This window comes from Capra hircus (assembly GCF_001704415.2).
Source record: "Capra hircus breed San Clemente chromosome X unlocalized genomic scaffold, ASM170441v1, whole genome shotgun sequence".
NCBI lineage: Eukaryota > Metazoa > Chordata > Mammalia > Artiodactyla > Bovidae > Capra > Capra hircus.
In genome coordinates, this window is record NW_017189516.1 from 7,779,051 (window position 1) to 7,805,653 (window position 26,603).

Sequence of the window (26,603 nt, forward strand, 5' to 3'; positions counted from 1 at the left end):
GCAGTGTAATTTCGGTTTTACCATTGTTTTGGTGAATAAATAATTTTACACATGTTTATTGAATACCTTCTACCTACAAAGCATTGTACTCAATATAAGTGGGACAGAAAGAGGAATATGATACAGAATGTCAAGAATCTGGTAGAAAAGAAAAATATATACACAAGTAACTATAACATAAGGCAATTTGCTGTATGTGCCATGAGCTCTGTAGGATTTTAGATAACAAAGAAAGAATTTTTGAGTGGATGATGGGATGATTTCATGGAGGCAGGAGCATTTGACTAATGCACATAGCTTGTAAATGAATATTAACATGACAGTGTGAAGTAGGAATCCTGAAATGACGGCTCTCCCACTGCCAAAGATTTTATCTTTATAAACTAGGAAAAATGATTCCATGGTAAATGGTTAATATCTAAACATTCCCATAAATGCTAGTTTAAGGTAAATATTTGTACTTTTGTAAAAAAATAATTTGTATATGATGGATAATTGCTACTTTTATGTTTTTAGGCCATGAATATTGTGGTTCCCTTCATGTTTAAATATGCTGTAGACAGCCTCAACCAGATGTCGGGAAACATGCTGAACCTGAGTGATGCACCAAATACAGTTGCAACCATGGCAACAGCAGTTCTGATTGGCTGTATGTGTGGTTCTTTAATCTGTCTACAGGTGTTGACTTTTTTCAAGAGGGTTTTATCATACTTGAGCATATGACCTTTTACCACAAACATAACTTAGCATTTTGGATATTTGTGTTATGTGCAATTTTTTTTGATATGTGATTTTTAAATGTTCTTTATACTATATACTTTCAAAAAATTATATAATAAAAGTTTCTAAGTTCTAGAGAGCAATAACATGAAATAAGACATTAAATTCATAACAGCCACTTCTAATAGACTCCTTATATCTTTTTAGTAAGACTATAGTTATATTCTTGCTGTTGTTGTTAGCTGTTAAATAGGAAATGGCTAAATAATGATATATGTGTATTAAATGTTTTTAAATTATGTTCAGTAGCCATGACACAGATCTGCAATTTATAAAGAATATAATGCTTTGTGTCCCCATGCCATAGAAAGAATACTCTGTGAGATTCAGACCTGAGTTGGGGCATGCTTAGTCAAAGCACTTGGATTTTTCAGGATATCAATTTTATCATTTGTTTCTTGGGGGAATTGAATTAGATCCTAAAACCTCAACAGATACTGTGCATTTATCTATAATAAGACCTTATGGGCTCAGTTCAGTTCAGTTGCTCAGTCATGTCCGACTCTCTGCAACCCCATGGACTGCAGCACACTAGGCCTCCCTGTTCATCACCAACTCCCAGAGCCTACTCAAACTCATGTCCATTGAGTCGGTGATGCCATCCAACCATCTCATCCTCTTTCGTCCCCTTCTCCTCCTTCCTTCAATCTTTCCCAGCATCAGGGTCTTTTGGGTTGCTATTTAGTAAAAGTATTTACTTGGAAAAAAATCTTTCAACATCTGGGACCTTATGGGGATAAATAACAATGAAGGATTTTCATAGTGGTGGAAAAATTAATACTCACTAGGCTAGATGTTTTCTAGGTTTCTTTTAGTGTACGTATTCTGTGATATGCTCATTCATTGTACAAATATTTTCTGAGCCCTTGCTGTTTTTTGCACTGCAACAATTCTAATGTTTTTCCACCCCATTTTTTCTTGAATGTATTGTTAGATGGTGTATCAAGAGCAGGAGCTGCCTTTTTTAATGAAGTTCGAAATGCAGTATTTGGCAAGGTAGCCCAAAATTCAATCAGAAGAATCGCCAAAAATGTCTTTCTGCATCTTCACAACCTGGATCTGGCTTTCCACCTGAGCAGACAGACAGGAGCTTTATCAAAGGCTATTGACAGAGGGACAAGGGGTATCAGTTTTGTCCTGAGTGCTTTAGTATTTAATCTTCTTCCCATCATGTTTGAGGTGACTCTTGTCAGTGGTGTTTTGGTAGGTAAAACTTTTTTCATGACAACCTTTTATCATACATTCTTGTTAGTAGATGTTTAGTACTTGAAGCTTTTGTACTGTTGCATGCTAATGATTTTAAAGCAAAATTCCATGATGCCAGAAGGATTATGCAGTTTAATTATTTTGCCACAAGCTTCAAGGGACTGTATCTAAAGTCTTTTATCATGTTGTTATTGTAAAGAGTTGTTCAGTTCTACACATAGATCAGTCATTTAGCTAATGCTTACAGTTTTTTTGTTGTTAGCAGACATTATGGTATATGGCTTGGGACTGGTATACTCAGATTATCTAGGTTTCTTGCTATTCACCATTCATAGCATTTTAGGCATAATGATTCACCATTTCATATTTTATAATTAAAAGTATGTGTATAACTTAAAGTTGGTTTTCTAAGGTATTTGTTTTCTTACTTAGTTTTTCATATATATAACTTTATACCAACATATTTTTAATTAGAATCTTTGAGGTTTGCTATTATATATTATAAACTATTTGACAGGAATAATGACTAAGCTCATTTCTTTTTTTGTCTTTTCCAGTATTATAGATGTGGTGCCCAGTTTGCATTGGTGACCCTTGGAACACTTGGTGCATACACAGCATTCACAGTTGCCATCACACAGTGGAGGTAAGGTATTCCTCAGAGGTCACTCAAGGTGAAGAAATTAGTTACACTTCTATAGCAGACATTCCATACCTATGCACATCTTTGTCTTACAGAACTAAATTTAGGATAGAAATGAACAAAGCAGATAATGATGCAGGCAATGCTGCCATAGACTCGCTGCTGAATTATGAAACTGTGAAGGTAATATGTTTAATTTGACTTTTTCTTCCTTTCACACTGTACTAAGATTTGTTCTGCCATTTAATATTATAGGTGCTGTAAATTAGAGCTGCAGATTAGGATAGGATATCTTGGTATGGTGAAATAATAGTACTTTATTGTTTATTTAATCAATTTATAAGTGGTGGTGACAGTATAGTTAGCATTTGATTCAGAATGCACACTGAGTTTTGACTCTATCCTTCATAGTGCCTAGCATAGTGCTTTTCACTAATTCTTTCATTTATTTGTTCATTTTTCCATTTAACAAATATTACTGAATGCCTCTTGTGTGCAAAGCACTATACTAAGTCCAATAATGAGGAGGGAAGTAAAATCAATGATTGCTGTTTAATCCTTGCCCTCCCAGAATTTGCTAAGCATTGGGAGAGTTAAAGTATGCAAGTGATGACACAAGAAGGCATAATGTGGTGGGGGCAATGAAATTGTGAATTTAGAGAGTCTCGGGATCAAAGGAAGGCTTTGTGAAGGAAGTCCCTTGCCAGCTTTTATAGATCTAGATTTAAATTAACTAGGCATTCTTTAAATATTTCAGGGATGAATTTTATGGACTTCTAAAAATACTGTCCATAGTGGAAAACTGCAGGTGTACCATAGTCCAATGTATTGAAAGTTACTTTTTAAAATTTCCTGTGCAGTACAAAATTGTATCCATAGATGTAGTCTGATTCCAATTATACTTGTATATAATTACTATTTTTATGTATTTTGTAGTATTTTAATAATGAAAATTATGAAGCACAAAGATATGATGGATTTTTGAAGACATATGAAGCTGCTTCATTAAAAAGTACCTCTACTCTGGCTATGCTGAACTTTGGTCAAAGTGCTATTTTCAGTGTTGGCTTAACAGCCATAATGGTGCTCGCCAGTCAGGGAATTGTGGCAGGTAATAGATCTGTGGTTTTCACGTTTGTCAGTGTTTTACTTAACCTTTATAAATAAATATTAATGAAAGGAATATGTGTCTTAGTCTTAAATATAAAGCATATTTATTAAGGTACTATAACATCCTTGGAGTACTTTCATTTTTGTATCACAATATGTTTTCTTGATGGTATGTTGTTTTCTTTTGTTTAACACTACAAATTTAGCACTAATTTTCTAATTGATTGGGATTGCTGTTTGTGGGGCTACAATCTGATTCTTTTAGGAGTAACATACATTTTAGCATCTGATATTTCTAATTTCTCTTGTGGACCTAGAAGGAAGTGTAATTAACTTAGTGTTTAGTCCTAAGGACTAAAGTGCGAGCAGTCTTATTACTAGTAACCTTTTATCTATTAGCTGTTCATTTGTAAAACATTTCAAAAATAAATAATATCCTTACCTCTTTTCTGTTACTTGCTTGCTCAGCTAGGATTCTTTCATTCACTGTGACCTTAATATATGGTTTATCATTCCCAATCATGATATCTATTTGCTCCAATGTTTTAATTTATACTTTTAAAAAATTCTACTTTATATTATGCTAGTATCTTAGAAAGAAAGGAAAGATTTTCAGCCTTCCATTTCTGTTTTTTAAACCATTCTTTTTTCATATATATATCATGTGTATTGTATGGGTAGACTTTTCCCATTCCACTTAGTACATATCTAGTTCCCTATATTCCTAAATCATGGGTTAAAATGCTTTGGAATTAGAGTAGGCCTTACAGTTGCTGATTATGTATGTTTTCAACTGTATTCCACAGTAATAAACTGTAAACTTCTCTTAAACTGAAAAGTTCATGACATCTAAAGTATTTTTTTTCTCTACCAACTGCATATTAAGGTACCCTTACTGTTGGAGATTTAGTAATGGTGAATGGACTGCTTTTTCAGCTTTCATTACCTCTTAACTTTCTGGGAACTGTATACAGAGAGACTAGACAAGCACTTATAGATATGAACACCTTGTTTACTCTACTCAAGGTAGACACCCGAATTAAAGTAAGTAATGTATTTAATACCTTTTTAAAAGCATATAAGCATCATCCCATAATGGTATTATTCTGGGATAATAGTCTTATATCACCATGTTAGCAAACTAATTTTGTCTTTTGTGGGAATTGGGACTATAATGTGTATTAAAAGGCTATTACAGCTTATTTCTATGTTTAGAAACCTTACAACATTAGCAAAGAATATTATACCTAGACACTAAATTTTGTTAACTTCAATTATTTGTACTTGCACTTGATTTACTTTTGCTAATAATGATACAATATGTTACTGCCTCTCCTTATATTCTCAACCTCCTTTCTCCCCTGCCCACCATCTCTCTTCCTCCCCAAAACAAATTGATCAGAAATCAGAGCATTCAAGATTTTTGCCCTTAGCAGTGAGGGGAAAAAAACAGATCTTTAAAAGCATGCGTAGAAGTGGTCTAACTCCGCTTATAAACTTTCTCCTTTCCCATTATTTTCCTTTTTATCTCTGTGAATTAGAAAATTATCTGCATAGCAATACTCTAGGCGGTATATAAAGTGGCTTTTTTTTTTTCTTCCCTGCTAGGACAAAGCGATGGCATCTCCCCTTCAGATCACACCACAGACAGCTACGGTGGCCTTTGATAATGTGCATTTTGAATACATTGAGGGGCAGAAAGTCCTTAATGGAATATCTTTTGAAGTCCCTGCAGGAAAGAAAGTTGCCATTGTAGGAGGTAGTGGGTCAGGGTGGGTAATTTAGTTGTTTATAAAATTTTGCATCATTGATTAATGATTCCCAATGTAATATTTTTTCTTTGTCATAATAAAATGATTACTGTAGTTTAAAATAGGGGTTCCTTAATGCCAGTTGGAGCTATATAACCTTTCCTTGTTTTCTATTTCAGGAAAAGCACAATAGTGAGGCTATTATTTCGCTTCTATGAGCCTCAAAAGGGTAACATTTACCTTGCTGGTCAAAATATACAAGATGTGAGCCTGGAAAGCCTTCGGAGGGCAGTGGGAGTGGTACCTCAGGTATTTAAAAAAGGAAAAAAACCTATTTGGGGGAAGATTTGTTGGGTTGCTGAATCTTTTACTAGAATAATTTGGATCCAAGGACTCAGTATATGTTAATTAAGTTGGAAGCATTAGGCCCTACAGGCCATATTCTGTTACCAAAAAAGCATGAATTTAAAAATCTTCATGATGGGAAGATTTTTTTTAAGCCTTAGGAAGAAAACATAACATAGAGGAAAGAGCTCAGACTGGAGTCAGACAGAACTGGATTCTAAGCCCAGCTTTAACCCTTATATGTTGTATAGTTGTGAGCCTCAGTTTCCATATCTGTAAAATAAGGATACCATTTTTCTTATAGGACAGAATTAATATGGATTAGAAATATATGTGTAAAGCACCAAGTACAGTGTCCCTCACGTAACTGTTCATTAAATGAAAACTATTATTTGAGCAGTTTTTGACATAGTAAATGTATAAAAATTATAAAACAGTTTGGCTGCCAACTTCAAGTTGGTATGCCTTGTCCCCAAGTACCAAGCACAGTGCCTGACCCATAGTGAGCATTTACAAGTATTTGCTGAGTGACTGTAGGGGGAAACAAGTTCAGAGTAAGCTCTGAGAAGATAAGGAGATAGCCTTATAGGTTATAAGTTTTTCTTATGCTGAAAGCCAATAGAGAGACCTGGGACTTAGTTGCAGCATAGGTGGTTTAGTTGCTAAGTCATGTTGAACTCTTTGCGACCCCATGGACTGTAGCCTGCCAGACTTCTCTGTCCATGTTATATAGCTTGTAAAAGGTCCTCAACTGATCTGATGCATGCCACTCTGCCCTGTCCTCCCTTTCACTGAGAATCCCAAATTTGGAGTGCATGAGTCACCTAGGGAGATTATTGAAATTCCAACTCCCTTTCACACACTATTTATGGGCCCCAGAAACCTGCATTTGTGAATATGCCTCCTAGGTGATTTTGATTTAGGTGATTTGTAGACTATATGTTGAATTATTTTGAAAAATAAAGCATTTTATTCACTAAGGAAAAATGTACATCGTCAATAAATGAAAGAAAAGATGCTCGTCCTCATTAGAAATCTTAGTAATTAAATCAACAATGGTATACCACTTTTCATCTATCAGACCGGTAAAGATTTAAAAATTCATGATGTCTAGTTTGGGTTAGGCTATGTGAAATGGCCAGTCTCTTGCTGGAGGAAGCATACAGCTTTCCTGATGAGCAAATTGGCAGTATATAACAAGAGTCTGAAAAATATTTAGTCTTTATTACAGTAATTCTGCCTCTAGGAAGTTTTAGTAAGGAAATAAACAGAGAAGTGAACAGATTTTTATATGCTAAGCTGTTCATTATAGTTTGTTTATAATAGCAGAAGTTAGGAACTATATAAATTATCATATTTATAAAGAGTATTGAGTATCATGGAAAAATACTCAGATACAAAGTTTGTTGAAAAAGAATTTCCAAACAAATTGTAATATCTCCATTTTATAATATTAAATAAATACATGTAACAGAAAAAAATTGGAGAAAATGCACCAACATGTTAATAGTAGTTATTGCTGGTTAGTGGGATTATGGATTATTTAATTAACTTTTATTTTACTATACATTTTGTATTTTTAACATTTCCAGTTAGCATTTATTTTCATTTTTTTCTAAATAGAAAATATTTAAAAATAAGTATTTTCTCTTTGCAGAACTTTAAACTCATTGGATTGAACTATCACCTCCATACAAGAAAAGTTTATATTAGTATTAGGTGTAAAAGTTATTAAAATATGATTTGAAATAATATCTGTAACTCTAGGGCTGATTATGATATTAAAGAAGATCTTAATTAATTGAGTGTACTGGTTAATGTTAATCAAAAGAATCACTTTGTTTCATCTTACTATTGCCTTACAACCATTGGATACTGAAAGAAAAGTGGGAGGTAGATACTCACATAAAGTAAGTTAGCTTTAGTGTGCCATGTCAGAATAAATTGAAATATCAAATGAATGCTTGCAGTGAACTTTCTCCCCCAAAAAATCTATAAGGCATAAATTCTTTGCTTTCTTTGTTTTAAGTCCAATTTAAAAGCTTCTGAGATATTAATATATGAAATATATTCAATTTCATTAGTAATAAGAGAAATGCCAATTTAAACAAAAACCACATTTTACCCTTAAAAGTAGCAACAATGAAAACTTATTAATATCCAGGGTTGTTGAGGATATGGGGACCTGGCACCCTCATACAATGTTGGTTGGAGTATATACTGTTGGAACGTTTTTTGGAAGACAGTTGGGCCATACTATCCAAGGGTAAATGTATGCTTGTAACCCAACAGTCTGCTTCTAGGAATCCTTCTTACAGAAGGGTGTGTATAAGTCATTATACAATGCTATTTTATTTCAACATTGTTTACAGTAGCAAAAGTTTTAATTAATATCCATCAGTATAGGAATAGATAAGATAAATATGATAACATCCTTAGTATCACAAAACTGTTAAAAAGAATGAGGTAGATTTCTGTTATTGACATGAACAATCCCCAGAATGTGTTAAGTGAAAAAAGCAACTTGTATAGTATGGCCCCACTTTTGTTGGGAAAAAAGAAAGGTGTATGTTTAAGCATATAAATGTATCAGAAAAAGTTTGGAATGATATACAACAAATGGTTCATGATGATTAGCTCTGGGAAGGGAAATGAAGCAGGTATGAGGGATGATATTAATAAAAGACCCCTTTTATCACATTTTACTCTTTATGTCTTTACTATTGTTTGAATTTGTAAAATATGAAACATGCATATCTATGTGTGTATATATATAAATCTGGTCCAGGATGCTGTCCTCTTCCATAATACCATTTACTACAACCTCTTATATGGAAACATCAGTGCTTCACCTGAGGAAGTATATGCAGTGGCAAAATTAGCTGGACTCCATGATGCAATTCTTCGAATGCCACATGGATATGACACCCAAGTAGGGGAACGAGGACTCAAGCTTTCAGGTAATCAAAGATTTTAGACCTGGCCCCCACTTATATTCACCCTTCAAACTTTAATTTGTCAGAACCATTTACTAGAAAATGTAATGACAGAGTACAAACCTAATGCTTATCTAGTCTCTTTTGGCAAAGTTCCCAGTTTCCTATCTATCACTATAAACAATTCAACATGCTAGAAGTAACTGTTCTGAAATCATGCAGGTCTCTCTCTCTCTCTCTTTTTTTTTTTTTTTCCACTCACAGCTGCAAACACTGTAAGTGCTTAATAGTAAGTTACTGATACATGGTGAGATCAGTGTTAACTTATTATCTTAAAGGAAAGCCAAGATCACTCTTCACATGGGAAAGAAGAGTAGAGACAAGTAATTTGATAGTAAATAGTGTATCTTCTCATAGCTCAGCTGGTAAAGAATCTTCCTGCAATGCAGGAGACCCCAGTTCAGTTCCTTGCCCACTCCAGTGTTCATGGGCTTCCCTGGTGGCTCAGATGGTAAAGCATCCGCCTGCAGTGGGAGACCTGGATTTGATCCCTGGGTTGGGAAGATCATGGAGGAGGGCATGGGAACCCACTCCAGTATTCTTGCCTGGAGAATCCCCATGGACAGAGGAGCCTGGCGTGCTATAGCCCATGGGGTTGCAAAGAGTTGGACACGACTGAGCAACTAAGCACAGCACAGTGTATCTCCTCATAATTTCTTAGATTATTATGGAATGTTTTCAATAACTTTAGATTTCCTGATACTTGGTATATTTCCTTATAGCCAGCTTCATTTTCCTGTCTTTTGGTTCAGTGACCAAGTAAATATTAGGGCTTCTGTTTTAAGTATTTAATTATGAGATGATTATTAAGTTTTATAGTGGATTATCCTAAAACGACTGGATTTTCTTGAGGATTCAGAAAAATGTTTCTTTGCCCTGAATTATTTGAATTCTGAAAGTATGGTGATAACTAGTGCCTGAAAGTATTAATGTAACTTATATAAACATGCTACACTCTTTGCATTCACTCTTCATTCTAGTTTAGTTTGGGGGGAGCTTTATAGATTAGGAATGAGGGTAAGAAAAAGAGAATGAAGACTATCTACATGAATTTTAATGAATCTTATTTCTCATTATAAACTGGTATCACAGCATTGACTAGGTACATGCTGTGTGCAAGCACCTTGCAAGAATACTGGAGTGGATAGCCATTCACTTCTCCAGGGGATCCTCCCAACTCAGGAATCAAACTTGGTCTCTTGCATTGCAGGCAAATTCTTTACTGTCTGAGCCACCAGGGAATCTTTTATACTTCCAACCAAAGTTTTATGTAAGATTGATGGCCTTAGACCTATGAGAGTCCCAACGAAGAAATAAAGGTTGCTTTATTTTCTTTAGAGTATATTTAGGAATAATTGTGGGTTCATACATTGTGAAAGAAAAAGCATTGGACTGGGAATTAGTCGAGTCTTGTTCAGATTCTGCCAGAACTTGCTTTGTGATCTCGAGCAAATCACTTAACTTTTCTGGGCCTCTGTAGTCTTTCTGTTTTAAAATTCTGCTGTGCTAGAGCCCTATAGCAAAGAGCTAAGGTGAAATAAGAGGTCCTAGGATACAGCCTTAACATTGAAGAGTGCTGTGAAAATAATAGCTTTCTGTAAAAAAAAAATCTTTCAGAATACTGGCTAAATGGTACTTTGTTATATTAAGAAACAAATTTAGATATTCATAGTTTCATGTCTTTAAGTTTTCAGACTTCATATATTGAATTTGTTTTTGGCTTTGTGGATTCTGTCATATTGGAATTTTTCTACCTGAAGTCATTGTTCATTGGGAAGTAATATAAAGTACATATACAATAATGTATGTCATGAGCATATTTTTGGTGAGAGAAGTAATTCTAGAATCAAAATTGTCACCTCCCTTCTTTGTTCTTTTCACCTGCCATGAAGTCAGAATCCAGAATTACATTACTGTTCCAGGGAATATAGTTTGTCAAGGGATATTATATATGAACATAGACTCTTAAAACTGGGTAAAATGAACAATAATCAAGAGTAAAACTAAATATTGAAGGTATTACTTGGTGGTTGTGATTAATGGAAATACTAGAAATATAAAATATGTCTTTATGTTATACTATCTTAAAATTCTCTTTACCAGGAGGAGAAAAGCAAAGAGTAGCAATTGCAAGAGCCATTTTGAAGAACCCCCCAGTCATTCTCTATGATGAAGCTACTTCATCATTAGATTCAATTACTGAAGAGGTAAATGATGGTGAAAACATAAAACTCTTCAATTCTCATTGCTTAACTTTTTTCCATGAAAATTTCAGTAAGTAGCTACATTCTTTCGTATTTTGAATGAGCTTCAAAAGGAGGTGCTTAGCCTTTTTCTCCGATAAAGGAAGTATTGATAGTAAGAATGCCAGGTTGCATTACATTATCACATATTTTAAGTCTGTTTGCAAATATATCTCCTTTTGAAACTATGTGGCACCTTTTGTTCTTATTGTATACTGTTTGCATCTTGCAAAGCTCTGGGAATCACCTAATCTGCCACATAACACACATTGAAATAAGTCATGTAAATGGTTCTGACACAGTACATACCAGAAAAACTTTCACTTATCATGGAGCAACTCACTAAGGTGCAAACTTGGCACACTCAGCCTACAGTGCTGATACCAATTTATGTTCATTTTACAAGTGTTGTGAAGCTCTAAGATGTTATGAAATCGGTGTCATGGTACTACCGAGAAACCACAGTAGACTTCATAACATCTTTGTATTAGACTAAAGACTTGACAGCAATCATATCATAAATGAATCCCCTTAATCTAGAACTGAAGATTGTGTCCATGGGATTTCCCAGGGAAGAATATTGGAGTGGGTTGCCATTTCCTTCTCCAAGTACTGAAGATAAGAGTGATGTAATTTGTCAGTTGCCTCCATTCACTACATTTTACTTGAATATATAGTAAAATCATGTTGTTGAAGTATAGGGCTGAATTCAGCTTCACAACATGTATGACATATATTGATATTTGCATATGGAGTTAAGGTTCAGGCGATACTAGTTGTTCTGCCATATGTTTAAAACAGCTTAGTTTCTAAGTTATTTGTTTAGCATGAGGATTTGTTCCATTTATTTTAAAAATTTGAAATTTTACTTATATATTTTTTAATGGAATGACTTTTCTAAAAATTAGTTACTTATTTTTGGCTGCACTGGGTCTTTGTTGTGATGTGCAGGCAGGGGCTGCTCTTCAATGTGGTGCTCGGGCTTCTCTTATTGTGGAGCATAGGCTCTAGGCACATGGGCTCTGTAATTGCAGCTCACAGGCCCTAGAGCTCAGTATTTGTGGCATGCAGGCTCAGTAGTTGTAGTTGCCCCATGGCATGTGAAATCTTCCTGGACCAGGAATCAAACCAATGTCTCCTGCATTGGTAGGCAAATTCCTATCCACTGTACCACCAGGGACGTCTGACATTTTATTTTAAATATAGCATTGTGTACATGTCAATCCCAAACTCCCAATCTAACCCTCCCCCCATTCTGCATATAAATATCATATGATGTTTATCTTTCTCTGACTTATTTCGCTTAGTATGATAATCTTCATGTTCACCCACGTTGCTGAAAATGGCATTATTTCATTCTTTTTAGTGGCTGAATGATATTCCATTGTATATATATACCATATCTTCTTTATCCATTCATCTGTCAATAGACATTTAGGCTGCTTCAGGCCATGACTATTGTGTAAACAGTGCCATAATGAACACTGGGGTGCATATATCCTTTTGAACCATTTTATGGTTCAAAGGAGTGAGATGGCTGGATCATATTGTAGCTCTGTTTTTAGGTTTTGAGGGAACCTCTATACTGTTGACCATAGTGGCTGTACTCTTTTACATTCCTACCAGCAGTGTAGGAAGATTCTCCTTTCACCACACCCTCTCCAGCATTTATTGTTTCTAGACTTTTTGATGATCATTCTAACTATTGTGAGGTGATACCTCATTGTAGTTTTGATTTGCGTAATTAGTGATGTCAAGAATCTTTTCATGTGCCTCTTGGCCATCAGTGTGTCTCCTTTGTAGAAATGTCTATGTCTTCTGTCCATTTTTTGATTCAGTTTGTTTTTTGATATTGAGCTGCATGAGCTGTTTGTAAATTTTGGAGACTAATCCCTTGTCAGTAACATCATTTGCAAATATGTTCTGTGGGTTGTCTTTTCATTTTGTTTATGGTTTCCTTTGTTGTGCAAAAGCTTTTGTGTTTAGTTAGGTTCCATTTATTTTTGTTTTTATTTCTATTACTCTGTGAGATGAATCAAAAGAGAGATTGCTGCAATTTGTGTCAGCATGTTCTGCTTATGTTTTCCTCTAAGAGTTTTATAGTATCTGATCTATTTATTTGGCTCTTTAATCCATTTTGAGTTTATTTTTATGTATGGTATTAAAGAATGTTCTAATTTCATTTTTTTACATATAGCTGTCCAATTTTCCCAGCACCATTTATTGAAGAGGCTATCTTTGCCCCATTGTATATTCTTGCCTCCTTTGTCAAAAATAAGGTATCCATAGATGCGTGGGTTTATCTCTGGGCTCTCTGTCTTGTTCCATTGGTCTATATTTCTGTTTTTGTGCCAGTACCATAACTGTTTTGATGACTGTAGCTTTGTAGTATAGTCTGAAGCCAGGGAGCCCAGTTCCTCCAGCTCCATTTTTCTTTCTCAAGTTAGCTTAGTCTATTCAGGGTTTTTTGTGGCTCTATACAAATTTTAAGATTTTTTTGTCTAATTCTATGAAAAATGCCTTTGATAATTTGATAGGGCTTGCACAGAATCTCTAGATTGCCTTGGGTAGTATAATCATTTTGAAAATATTCTTTCAATCCAAGAACTTGATCTCTCTCCATCTGTTTTTGTCATCTTTTATTTCCTTCATCATTATAGCTTTCTGCGTATAGGTCTTTTGCCTTCTTAGGTATGTTTATTCCTAGGTATTTTTTTTTTTTACAGTGGCAAATGGGATTGTTACCTTAATTTCTTTTTCTGATCTTTCATTGTTAGTATATAGGAATGCAAGAGATTTCTATATCCTGCAACTTGACTAAATTCTTTGATTAGCTCTAGTAGTTTTCTAATTGCATCTTTAGGATTTTCAATGTATAGAATCATGTTATCTGCAAACAGTGACAGTTTTACTTCTTTTTCCATTTGGATTCCTTTTATTTATTTTTCTTCTCTGATTGCCATGGCTTGGACTTCCAAATAATGGAATAATTCAATAATTATTGAATAATAATGGTGAATGTGGACACCTTTGTCTTGTTCCTGATCTTAACAGAAATGCTTTCAGTTTTTCACCATTGAGAATGATGTTTGCTCTGGGTTTGTCATATATGGCGTTTATTGTGTTGAGGAAATGTTCCCCTATGCTAATTTTCTGGAGAGTTTTTTTTTTTTTAATCATAAATGGATATTGAATTTTGTGAAAATCTTTATCTGCATCTATTGAGATGACCATATGGCTTTTATTCTTCAGTTTGTTAATATGGTGTATCACAGTGATTGATTTGCATATATTGAAGAATCCTTAAATCACTGAGATAAATTCAACTTGATCATGTTATATGGTCCTTTCAATATGTTGTTGGATTAGGTTTGCTAGTATTTTGTTGGGAATTTATGGATGTATTTTCATCAGTGATATTGGCCTGTAATTTTCTTTTTTTGTGATATGTTTGTCTGGTTTTGGTATCAGGATGATGGTGCCTTGTAGAATGAGCTTGAGGGTGTTCCTCCCTCTGCAATTTTTTGAAAGATTTTGAGAAGGACAGATGTTAGCTTTTCTCTAAATATTTAATAGAATTCGCCTGTGAAGCCATCTGGCCCTGGGCTTTTGTTTGTTAGAATATGTTTAATCACAGTTTAAATTTCAGTGCTTGTGATTGGTCTGTTCATATTTTCTATTTTTTCCTGGTTCAGTCTTGGAAGGTTATACTTTTCTAAGAATTTGTCCATTTCTTCCATGTTGTCCATTTTATTGGCATATAGTTGCTTATAGTAGTTTCTTATGATCTTTTGTGTTTCTGTAGTGTTGTAACTTCTTTTTCATTTCTAATGTTATTGATTCAAATCTTCTCCCTTTTTTTCCTGATGAGTCTTGCTAAAGGTTTATCAATTTTGTTGATCACTCAAAGAACTAACTAACTTTTAGTTTCATTGATCTTTGTTACTGTTTTCTTCATTTCAATTTCATTTATTTCTGCTCTGATCTTTATGATTTCTTTCCTTCTACTACTTAAGAGTTTTTTTTTGTTATTCTTTCTCTAGTTGCTTTAGGTGTAAGGTTAGGTTGTTTATTTGATATTTTTCTTATGTCTTGAGGTAGGATTGAATTGCTGTGTAAACTTCTCTCTCTCAACTGCTTTTACTGTATCCCAAAGGTTTGGGGTCATCATGTCTTCATTGTCATTTGTTTCTAGATATTGTATGGTTTCCTTTTTTATTTGAAGAGTGACCTCTTGGTTATTTAATAACATGTATTTTAGCCTCTGGGTGTTTTCATTTTTTACAGGTTTTTTTTTCTTTTTGTAATTGATTTCTAATCTCATAGTGTGGTCAGAAAAGATGCTTGATATGATTTCAGTTTTCTCAAATTTACTGAGGCTTGATTTGTGGCCCAAAATGTGATCTATCCTGAAGAATGTTCCTTGTGCACTTAAGAGGAAAGTATTTTCTGCTGCTTTCAGGTGGAATGTCATGTAAATCTCAGTTAAGTCTGTCTTGAAGCTTGTATTTTCTTATTAATTTTCTGGATGTTCTGCCCACTGATGAAAGTGGGGTATTAAAGTCCCCCCACTATTATTGTGTTCTGTTGATTTGTCCTTTTTATGGCTCTTAGTATTTACCTTATATATTGTGGTGCTCCTATATTGGATGCATATATATTTACAATTATTATATATTCTTCTTGGATTGATTCCTTGATCACTATGTAGTGTCCTTCTTTGTCTCTTGTAACACTCTTTATTTTACAGTCTGCTTCTTCTGATAGGAGTATCGCTACTCCAGCTTTCTTTTGATTTTTATTTGCATGGAATACCTTTTTCCATCCCCTTACTTTCAGTCTGTATGTGTTCCTAGGTCTGAAATTGGTCTCTCACAAACAGCATATGGAGTGGTCTTATTTTTTTGTATCTGTTCAGCCAGTCTGTGTCTTTTGGTTGGAGCATTTAATCCATTCATATTTGAGGTTATTATCAATATATATATCCTTAATTGCCATTTGTTCACTGTTTTGTTTCAGATTTTTTTTGTAGGTCTTTTTTCTTTTCTTCCTCTTTTGTTCTCTTGTGAGTTGATGACTAACTTTAGTGTTGTGTTTGGATTCCTTTTTGTGTGTGTATCTGTTAATATTTTAGATTTGTGGTATGCAGTTACCATGAAGTTTTGGTATATGTGTCATGCTCAGTGCTTCAGTCGTATACAACTTTTTGTGATCCCATGGACTGTAGTCCACTTGACTCCTCTGTCCATGGGATTCTCCAGACAGAAATACTGGAGTGGGTTGCCGTTTCCTTCTCCAGGGGATCTTTCCAACCCAGGGACTGAGCCCGTCTCTTGTGTCTCCTGCATTGTAGATGGATTCTTTACTGTTGTGCCACCAGGAAAGCCCGGTTTTGATAAAGCAGTCTTTATATTAGCAAGATTGTTTTAAGTTGTGGGTCTTTTAATTTCAAATTTATTCCCAATACCCTGCATTTGTGCTCTCCTCTTCTCACAGTTGCTGGCTTTGATATCATATTTTTGTGTATATTGTTTCCTTCCTTTAATGTATATGTGCCTTTACAAGTGAGTTTTTCCATTCATAATTTTCCTGTTTCTATTTGTGGCCTTTTCTTTTCTGCTTAGAGAAGTAACTTAAGTAATTGTTGCAAAGCCATTCTAGTGATACTGAATTCTCTTAGCTTTAACTTTTCTGCAAAGCTTTTGATTTCTCCATCAAATGTGAATGAGAACCTTGCTGGGTCGAGTAGTCTTGGTTGTAGGTTATTCCCTTTCATCGCTTTAAATATATTGTGCCAATCCCTTCTGACCTGCAGAGTTTCTGTTGAGAAATAAGCTGATAACCTTAAAAGAGTTTCCTTGTATGTTATTTGTTGCTTTTAGTATTTTTTTGTCTTTAATTTTTGTCAAGTTGAATACTATGTGTCTCGGTATATCCCTCCTTGGTTTATCCTGCCTGGGATTCCCTGTGCTTCCTGGACTTGGATGACTGTTTCCTTTCCCATGTCAGGAAAGTTTCCAGCTATTGTCTCTTGAAAATGTTTTCCCACGTCCTTTTTCTCTCTTGTCCTTCTGGGACTCCTATAATGTGAATATTTACATTTAATATTGGCCCAGAAGTCTCTTAGACTGACTTCATTTCTTTTCATTTTTTTTCTTTATTCTGTTCCACATCAGTGATTTCTACCATTCTGTCTTTCTGGTCACTTATCTCTTCTTCTGCCTCAGTTATTCTGCTGTTGATTCTTTCCAATGTGTTTTTCATTTCAGTTATTGTATTATTCATCTCTGTTCTTTAGTTCCTTTAGGTCTTTGTTAAACCTTTCTTGCATTTTCTCAATCTTTGCTCTTTTTTTTCCTCAAGATCTTGGATCATCTTCACTACCATTTCTGAGTTATTTTTCCAATAGTTGTCTATCTCCACTTAGTTTTCTTCTGGGGTTTTATCTTGTTCTCTCATCTAGGACATATTCCTCTGCCATCTCATTTTATCTAACTTTCTGTGATTGTGGTTTCTGTTCTGCAAGCTGCAGGATTGTAGTTCATCTTGCTTCTGCTCTCTGGTGGATACGGCTGTCTAAGGAGCTTGTGTAGGCTTCCTGATGGGAGGGGCTGGTTCCTGCCCTGTGGTGAGTGGATCTGGGTCTTGTCCCTCTGGTGGGCAGGGCCATGCTCATGGAGACTTGAAGCCACTTGTCTGTGGTGGGGTGGGGTTAATGGTGGCCTCCCGATAGGCTCATGTCAGTGAGTACTCCACAGATCTGCCACTGCCAGTGTCTTTATCCCCATTGTGAACCACAGCTGCCACCTGCCTCTGCAGGAGACCCTCTAGTATTAGCAGATAGGTCTTGCATAGTATCTTATGAAGTCACTGCTTTTTTATCCCGGGTCCTGGTGCACACACAACTTTGTGTCTGTCTTCCAAGAGTGGCATTTCTGCTTTCCCCATCTCTTTGGAACTAGGCTGGGAAGCCTGGTGTGAAACTTAGGACTTTCACTCCTGTGGAAGAACTTCTGTTGTATAATTTTTATCATGTTGTGCCCCTCCTACCATCTTGTTGTGTTCTTTGCCTTTAGATGTAGGATATCTTTTTTGCTAGGTTCAAACTTTTTTTTTTTTTTTTTTTTTTTTTTTGCCTTTGGTTGTTCGGCAGTTGGTTGTGATTTTGGTGTTTATGTAAGAGTGAGCTCATGTCTTTCTACTCTGCCATCTTGAGCTAATCTGACAATTTGTTATATTTAAAGAGAACCTTAAGCTGCATTAGACCCCATTCATGAGCAGACTAGGAATCTGCTTACAAGAATTTTAAATCTAAATATATGTCATCCACATTTATCGCAAATTCGGAGTCCCCCCAACAGTCATTATTTGAGTCACATACCTTTATTATCTCAAGGAGCATAATCCACTAATTGCCAGCAGAGAAGAGGGATTGAATTATCAGAAGATTTAGTAAATTTGAATCGACCTTTTAAAAAGGTCCAGAGCATCATTAGGATAGCAGTTTTAAGTTCTTGAGTGTAAGATAGAGGAGTTGCCTCAAGCATAATAGCTTTTCTTAGATTTTCAGTCTGCCATAATAAAGCTTAAGGTCTTTCTATTCCTTTAATAAATATAGTGATTAGAGATACCTATAGGAAGACATTGGTCCTGTCCCCATCCCCCATGTTGCTATTTCCATCTAGCTAGTTGTACTTAGACCCAGGTTTCCAAGTATAGCTGAATATATATATACAGCTGCCTTACTTTTTTGTTATTTTTGTTTTGTGGCTAAGTCATGTCTCTTTTGTGACGCCATGGATTGTAGCCCACCAGGCTCTTCTGTCTGAGGGATTTCCCAGGCAAGAATTCTGGAGTGGGTTACCATTTACTTCTTCAGGAAATTGTGCCAACCCAGGTGTCAAACCTGTGTCTCCTGCCTTGCAGGTGGATTCTTTACCACTGAGCCACCAGGGAAGCCCTCTCTTACATTTTACAGACAGTAAGCAAAAAAAAAAGTGTATTTTCCAGAATACCTTAAGAAGTCAGAATACTTCTGAAAAAGAAGTTTCTTCAACTTAAACATGAACTGTTGTCCTTGTCAATCGTTCTGTCCTCTGAGTTAGAACTAAGGAAAAGCAAATGCTTCTGTGCTCTTTGAGTCTTCTTTCTTTTCTTGATTTTTTTTTTAAATTTCTCTGCATCCTATCACTTGGTTGCCTCCTTATTTTGTTTTTGCTCTCATTGGTCAGATAAACATCATATTTGGCTATGCTCCTGCCATCAGTGGATTCATTTTTATTTATTTGTTTTTAAGTATGGGAAATATCCACCTTATCCCAAACTAATTTAAAGAAGTGGTTGCCTATCTTAAATTAACTTTTTGCATGATAATGTGGTCATATTTGCATTCCCTCTTTGATTGATTTATTCTCTTCTTTGTAACTATTAGATTGGGTAGAATGTTTGGTAGTGGTATAAAGTTTATATAGCAAAATTAACTGGCATTTTATATGTTCTTTTAAGAAATATATGGTTCTTTTAATTTGCATTTACCTAATAGATAAATCTCCCCCCGCCCCCCGCTTACTGTTCTTGTTGTCAAACTTGCAGACTATTCTTGGTGCCATGAGGGATGCAGTGAAACATAGAACTTCTATTTTCATTGCACATAGATTGTCAACAGTGGTTGATGCAGATGAAATTATTGTCTTGAACCAGGTAAGATATTTAACTTTAAAGTTCAGTGTTTGAAGTACATTAGAAATTGTTACAAACACAAGCAACTTACATTGTTTCTAAAGAAATTTTTAGAATTTGTGTTCTTTGAATAAGATTGAATCCTAATAGGATTCCATTTTTACCTCCATTGATAGGAACAACCTATGCCACTTAAAAAAATGAATAAAATGTATTAATTCACTCTTTTTTTTGCTGAGACATGCAGAGAACTTTTATTTATCACATTTGTTAATACTTAAGTTTTACTTGTAGAACAGAGTCATCAATAGAAGAGCAGGCTGTTAGTAGGTATTAGTAGGGTTCAGTCAGGGATGTAGCATAGCATCTAGGAAGTACACAGGAGATGGTTCAATAGGGAGGTGCTTCAATAGAGAGGGGTCATAGCTCTCAAATGCCAACTTTTGGTACAATAAGCTGTCAGTCACTGTTTATTTAGAAGCTTTGGTTGGTTGATACACTACATATTTTTCAATTAAGGATTACTTCTGTTGTTGTTTTTTATTTGTTTTAAATTTTTTTTTCAGGTATCTTTAGAGGTTAGGTGTTGGGGCCCATCCCCCAACAGAATAGTATTCTTATTAGAAGTTCCTAAGACCGGCAATTCCAGCATGTGAAGTGTGATAGGACATAGCCAGGAAGATGAGAAATTGAAGCCATCATCTATGGGTTATATAGTCCATCCCTGTTGCTCCTTGCAGCCTGCAGGTCCTCTTAGCTGCCCTCTCCATTAAACCCATTAACATGCAGGATCCTCATTTGCTTCACAATGGTGCTTTTACCAGATTCACCAGCAGCAGCAGATGGTGGTGCATGGTCTGGTAGACCTGCTTGTCCTTCTGCAGCTGCTTCTTGATCTTGTTCGCCTCACGCTGCTCCTTCTCCTTGTTGTGCTGGTCCTCAGTCTTTCTGTTTTCAAGACAGCCCGTGGCAGTGGGGCCGGGCACAGGCTGCCTCACACGGGCTGAGAGGGCTGGGGCAGCACCAGGCAGGCAGGCATGCCAGAAGCAAACTCAGCTCCTCTGGGAGGAGCACCAAGGGAGGGCGGTGTCACTGTGGCCTAGTAGAGCTAGTGGCTCCCAGCCCATCAAGCTGGGGTGCAGGGGTCTAATGGCTGCCACAGAGTAAGATGGACCTGAGCTGGAGCTGCGGGCGCTGCTGCCACCACCGCCACCACTCTTATTGCCAGAGCTCTTCAGCGGGTGCAGGGAGGAGGAGGCGGGGGCTGCAAAGGGGGTGGAAGGAGGAGAAAGAAGGATGAGGAGCTTAATTCACACTTTATTAACATTTTAAAAGCAAAGTTAGATGAGGAAAGCATTAAATCCTAATATGTTAGAAACAGTTTTAAACGTTTTGTATTTAAAACAATTTTCTGCATTCATTTTTGCTCTGTACAGAATAGTTGCTTAATGTCTTCAGTGTAGTTCATATTTTCATTTTCCTAATATTTGCACACACCCTTGATGTTTAAAAGAAAATTACCATAAAATAAAGTGGTCATTTTCAAACATGGCCATTTTTATTTTGTATTTTTCCTCATAAGGAAAGTAAGAAAAATGACAGCCTACTTTATTTCTGAGGGAATTACTATAAGAATGTACTCTCTAAATATTCTGAACAGATCAGAGTGCCACTATTGCAATTAGTAGATTTGAAAATTTTAATAGTTTTACTTTTTTCCTCTCTGTAGGGATATTTTATCTCCACCCACCTTTGTACTTGATTATTTCTAATGATGTTCTCTATGTTTATTTTTACTGTCTAACAAGTAAACCTTCACTTCTTTATCACTTTGAAAGCATAAGTACTGGGAATTGAGAGCAGAAGCATTCTCCTCTACATTCTGTACTGAGAGAAAATTTTTTCCATCACTAAAATTTCTTATAGGATGTTTACTTCCATGATATGTATATTGTTTCTTTTTTATGTTACCACTTGCTCAAAAATGCTAATACTCACTAAAGAGTAAACTGATTTTTTTCAGTATGATTGTCCAGAATGTCTCAAATGGGAAGTTTCATAAATATACTTTATTATATCATTGATGTTTAAGTATCTGAAGTAAAATCTGCTCTTGTGCTTTTTACTAAACTTTTCAATTGTATGCCGTCATGTGCATAGAGCCTTTTCTTATAAATATAAAACATTTAAAGTACCTTAACAAGTATAAGCCATAGGACTGGAAAATATAAGTTTTCATTCCAATGCCAAAGACTGTTAAACTACTGTACAGTTGAGCTCATTTCACGTGCTAGTGAGGTTATACTCAACATCTTTCAAGCTAGGTCTCAGCAGTATGTGAACAGAGAACTTCCAGATGTACAAGCTTCATTTAGAAAAGGCAGAGGAACCAGAGATCAAATTGCCAACATTCACTGAATCATGCAGAAAGCAAGGGAGTTATAGAAAAACATCGACCTCTGCTTCATTGGCTACACTAAAGTCTTTGACTATGTGGATCACAGCAAACTGGAAAATTCTTAAAGTGATAGGAATACCAGACCACCTTACCTGTCTCCTGAGAAACCTGTATATGGGTCAAGAAGCATACAAGACATGGGACAACTGACTGGTTCAAAATTGGGAAAGGAGTACAACAGGCTTTATATTGTTACCCTGTTTATTTAACTTATGTGCAGAGTACATCAGGAGAAATGACAGGCTGGATAAATCACAAGCTGGACTATATCAACACCCTCAGATATGCATGATACCACTCTAATGGCAAAAAGTGAAGAGGGACTAAAGAGCCTCTTGATAAGGGTGAAAGAGGACAGTGAAAAAAACTGAATTTTAAAAAAAATATGAATTTAAAGCAAACAGAAAGAAGTAAAACTATCTGCATAAAGAATTGATAACATAACCATGCAGAAGAAAAATAGCATGCAGAACTAACCCAAATAATAACTTTTGGACACGTCACTCTTATTTTTTAGCCTTAGTAGCATATAAGGATAAAGATAACTCAGATTTGAACTTAGTAAGTTTGTTGTTGGTAGTATGGGAGTAGCTATTTTGAAACTATTTTCTGTATATTGTAAGACTGAGCATATGAGTTAATACATTGATGTTGTTGAGAAATAAAGGTCTTATTTGGGAGAAGAAAGAGATATGGAATAGAATAGGAGGAAGAACCTTGTGATGTTATATTGGAACAGAATTATCAATATTAGTTTATGATGAAAAAAAAGTTCCTAACTCTGTTCAGGAAAAAGGTCTAGAAGCAATGAAATCCCAGGAGTAATGAGTATAACTAGCACCTAGATCTTACACAGAATGCTATTCCTCAACAAAAAGAATCAAGGAGCATTCTGAGTGGATTCCCACTGGCCAAATGTGGGATAATTTGAACATTAAAAAAATGATACTTGTGAATTACAACACACTGAATAAAAAGAAAACCTATAATTCTATAGTAATGCTTAGAGAAAGCTCTTCTTTAAAAATGAAATCTTGCCACTTACAGCAACATTAATGGACCTGGAGTGTATTATGCCAAGCCAAATGAAAATACATCAGAGAAAAATATATACCATATGATTTTACTCATATGTGGAGTCTAAAAAAAAAAACTGAGCAAATGAACAAACAACAGAAGCAGACCCATAGATACAGAGAACACACTGGTGATTGCCAGTGGGGAGATAGATGTAATAGGTGAAGGTTATTAAGAGGTACAAACTAAGTCGTAGGGATGTAATTTACACATAAGGAATATAGTCAATAATAACTCTGTATGGTGACAGATGGTAACTAAACTTAGGTGATCATTTCATAGTATATAAAAACAATCACTGTGTTATACATCTGAAACTTATATTGTATGCTTTCTTTTGTTTTAATTGGGGTGTAGTTGCTTTGCAAAGTTGTACAACAAAGTGAATTAGCTGTATGTATACATATATCCTCTCCTTCATGGCCCTCCATCTCACCCAATATTGTATCATAATTGTAACTCAGTTAAAAAAAAAAAAAAGAATGTTAACACACATATAAGGAATGATACGTTTAGAAAATAATTTTACAGCCACTGTTGTAGTAAAAGATTTAGATAAATATCATCATTTGCTAAAACCATATGGTGAAAATCTATTGGGGAATAGAATAGTCACTTAACCCATAGATTACTTTTCTATTACAAAGAAAAAAATACCTTTAAAATAGAGAAATCTGGCAGACACTGCCTTAACCAAATGATCAAACTTAATATCATTAATTATGAAGGAAACTGACATCATATATCTCCTAATATGATACACTGAGGACATATCATCACCTATATTGTATTTCAGCAAAAATGTTTAGCCTAGATCGAACAATCAGGAAAAACTAGAGAAATACAACTTGAAGTGTGTTCTTTAGAAAATAAGCCTGGATATTTTAGAAATGTTATTGTCACTCACACAGACTAGAAAACTTATAAATTCAACATGTTGATCCTAATTGGATCCTGGATGGAAATATATATATATATATATATATATATATATATATATACATATATACACACACACACATATATAAAGAATATTATTGGGATCATTGGTAAAATCTGAATATGGACTATAAATTAGATTAATTTCTTGGGTGTGATATAGTTGTATTCCAGTCATATAGGAGAATGTCCTTGTTTTCAGGTATGTGTGTGTACATGCTCAGTCGTGTCCAACTCTTTGCGACCCCATGGACTGCAGCCCGCCAGGCTTCTCTGTCCATGGAATTTTCCAGGCAAGAATACTGGAGAAGGTTGCCATTTCCTTCTTCAGGGGATCTTCCCAACCCAAGGATCAAACCTTTCATTTCCTGCATTGGCAGGCGGATTCTTTACCACTAGTGCCACCTGGGAAGCCCTTTCAGGAGATACATGCTAATGAAATACTTTGGGATGAAATGTTTATGATGTCCACAATTCATTCTTAAATAATTTAACAAAAAGTAGTATAAATTTAGAGATAGGATTAAGTGAGAGAAAGCAAATGTGGAAAAATTAACAGTTGCTAACCCAGGAGAAGCATATATAAGTGTTTATTTTTACCATTCTTACATCATTTCAAATTTGAAATGGGGTGGTAAATAAATAAGAAACAATTGGAGAACAAGAGATTTTGGAAATCAAAACTGTCATTGCTGAAATAAAGTCAAGGAAATCTCTAAAGAGTAAAACAAAAAGAGAGAGAATAGAGGGAAGATTTGAAAACAAGAAAATTAGTCTAAGAGGTCCAACGTTTGACTAACGGTGGTTCTAGAAAAAGGGAGTCAGAAAAGGAAGGATATAACCAAAGACTAATATCCCCCAAATGTCCAGAACTTCAGAGCATGAGTTTTCAGATTAAAAGGGCCTAGCAAGTACTCACCACAATAAACGGAGGGAGGAAAAAGAATACACAAATTATCATAAAATTTCAGAATTGAGGATAAGGAAAACAGCTTAAAAGCTGCGAGGGAAATATCTTCCAGTGGGGGTGCTAAATAATAAATTACATAACATAGTTGATAATGAGAAAAACACTGTTCAGACAAAGTTTAGAGTGAATTAGTGACAGAGAACTAAGCAAATGAAAAAAGCAAGGCAATTACTAAGTCCAGGAAGAATAAGAAATTAGGAGAAAATATATATAAAGTGCTAGTACCTGACAACAGGTAATACTTACATAGTTATGATAAAGCAAACATTGTATATTAAATAACATGATATAACCAATATTATTAGAGTAAATTTGAGGCATGGGAAAGTGGAATAGTTGAAAGTGCTGGATCTCATTAATATGTATCTATGTGTGTAAATGCCAGAATAAATAGCTAAAATTGGGGGATAAGAAGGAGGTATTCAAGTGTAGAGAAGGAGGAGACAAAAGAATGTACTTTTTATCAGCTTTGTAATTATTTTTAAGCTATGTACATTTATGCTTTAATACAAGTAAAAATAATTTAAACTACACAATTTTACTACAGGATAAATTTTTGTAATTTATTTCATTAGTTTTCTGCAAAAATAGTTCCCATTCTTTCTAATACTTTTTGATGCAGCTTTCATAGAAGATTTTTTTAATTGATGTATAATTGATGTACAGTGTTGTGTTAGTGATTCAGGTGTTTTTTTCAGATTATATTCCATTGTAAGTTACTATAAGATATTGAATACAATTCACTATGAGTGAAAGGAAAGTGTTAGTCGCTCAATCATGTCTGACTCTTTGCAACCCCATGGAATGTAGCCTGCCAGGCTCCTCTGTCCATGGAATTCTCCAGGCAAGAATACTGGAATGGGTAGCCATTCCATTCTCCAGGGGATCTTCTCAACCCAGGGAGTGAACCTGGGTCTCATGCACTACTGGTAGATTCTTTACTGTCTGAGCCACTAGGGAAGTCCCTGTGCTATTAAGTAAATCCTTTTTGCTTATCTATTTTATATATAGTAGTTTGTATCTATTAACTCCGTACTCCTACTGTCCTTTTCCCCTCCATGTCCCCTTTAGTAACCATAAATTTGTTTTCTGTATCTGTGCATTGAGAATTTTATTTTGTTTTTTTTTTACAGTGGTAAATAAAAAATTATAAAATATGTAACCATGGGGACTTTTATGCCAATGAAGTTGTCCACACACCTTGGGGTTGAGGACTACACGCAGGATCCAGAGGAATTCGAATAGCAGAGCAAAATAATTCTTAGACTCTCCAGCCAGAAATCAAGGAGATGCTTAAATTAACCACTCAGAAGTGGGCACATACAAATTTCAGTTATTTAGCTTAAGGTTATATTTTTAAAGGTCGTTATCACCAGGACCACCACTGAACGTGACAAAATTACTTT

The 26,603-nt window shown here is 35.1% G+C and overlaps 1 protein-coding gene and 1 pseudogene across 1 annotated transcript in view; one reads left to right on the forward strand and one right to left on the reverse strand.

The window, feature by feature from the left end:
- ABCB7 (ATP binding cassette subfamily B member 7) overlaps positions 1-26,603 on the forward strand; it is a 143,170-nt gene that overhangs the window by 112,698 nt on the left and 3,869 nt on the right. Inside the window, 11 exon segments of the mRNA XM_005700613.3 lie at positions 517-649; positions 1,715-1,983; positions 2,544-2,632; positions 2,725-2,812; positions 3,566-3,740; positions 4,626-4,783; positions 5,348-5,511; positions 5,670-5,799; positions 8,624-8,795; positions 10,935-11,038; positions 19,667-19,774. Of these exon segments, the coding sequence (XP_005700670.1) occupies positions 517-649; positions 1,715-1,983; positions 2,544-2,632; positions 2,725-2,812; positions 3,566-3,740; positions 4,626-4,783; positions 5,348-5,511; positions 5,670-5,799; positions 8,624-8,795; positions 10,935-11,038; positions 19,667-19,774 (1,590 nt within the window).
- Positions 20,411-20,781, reverse strand: LOC106503806 (annotated as a pseudogene).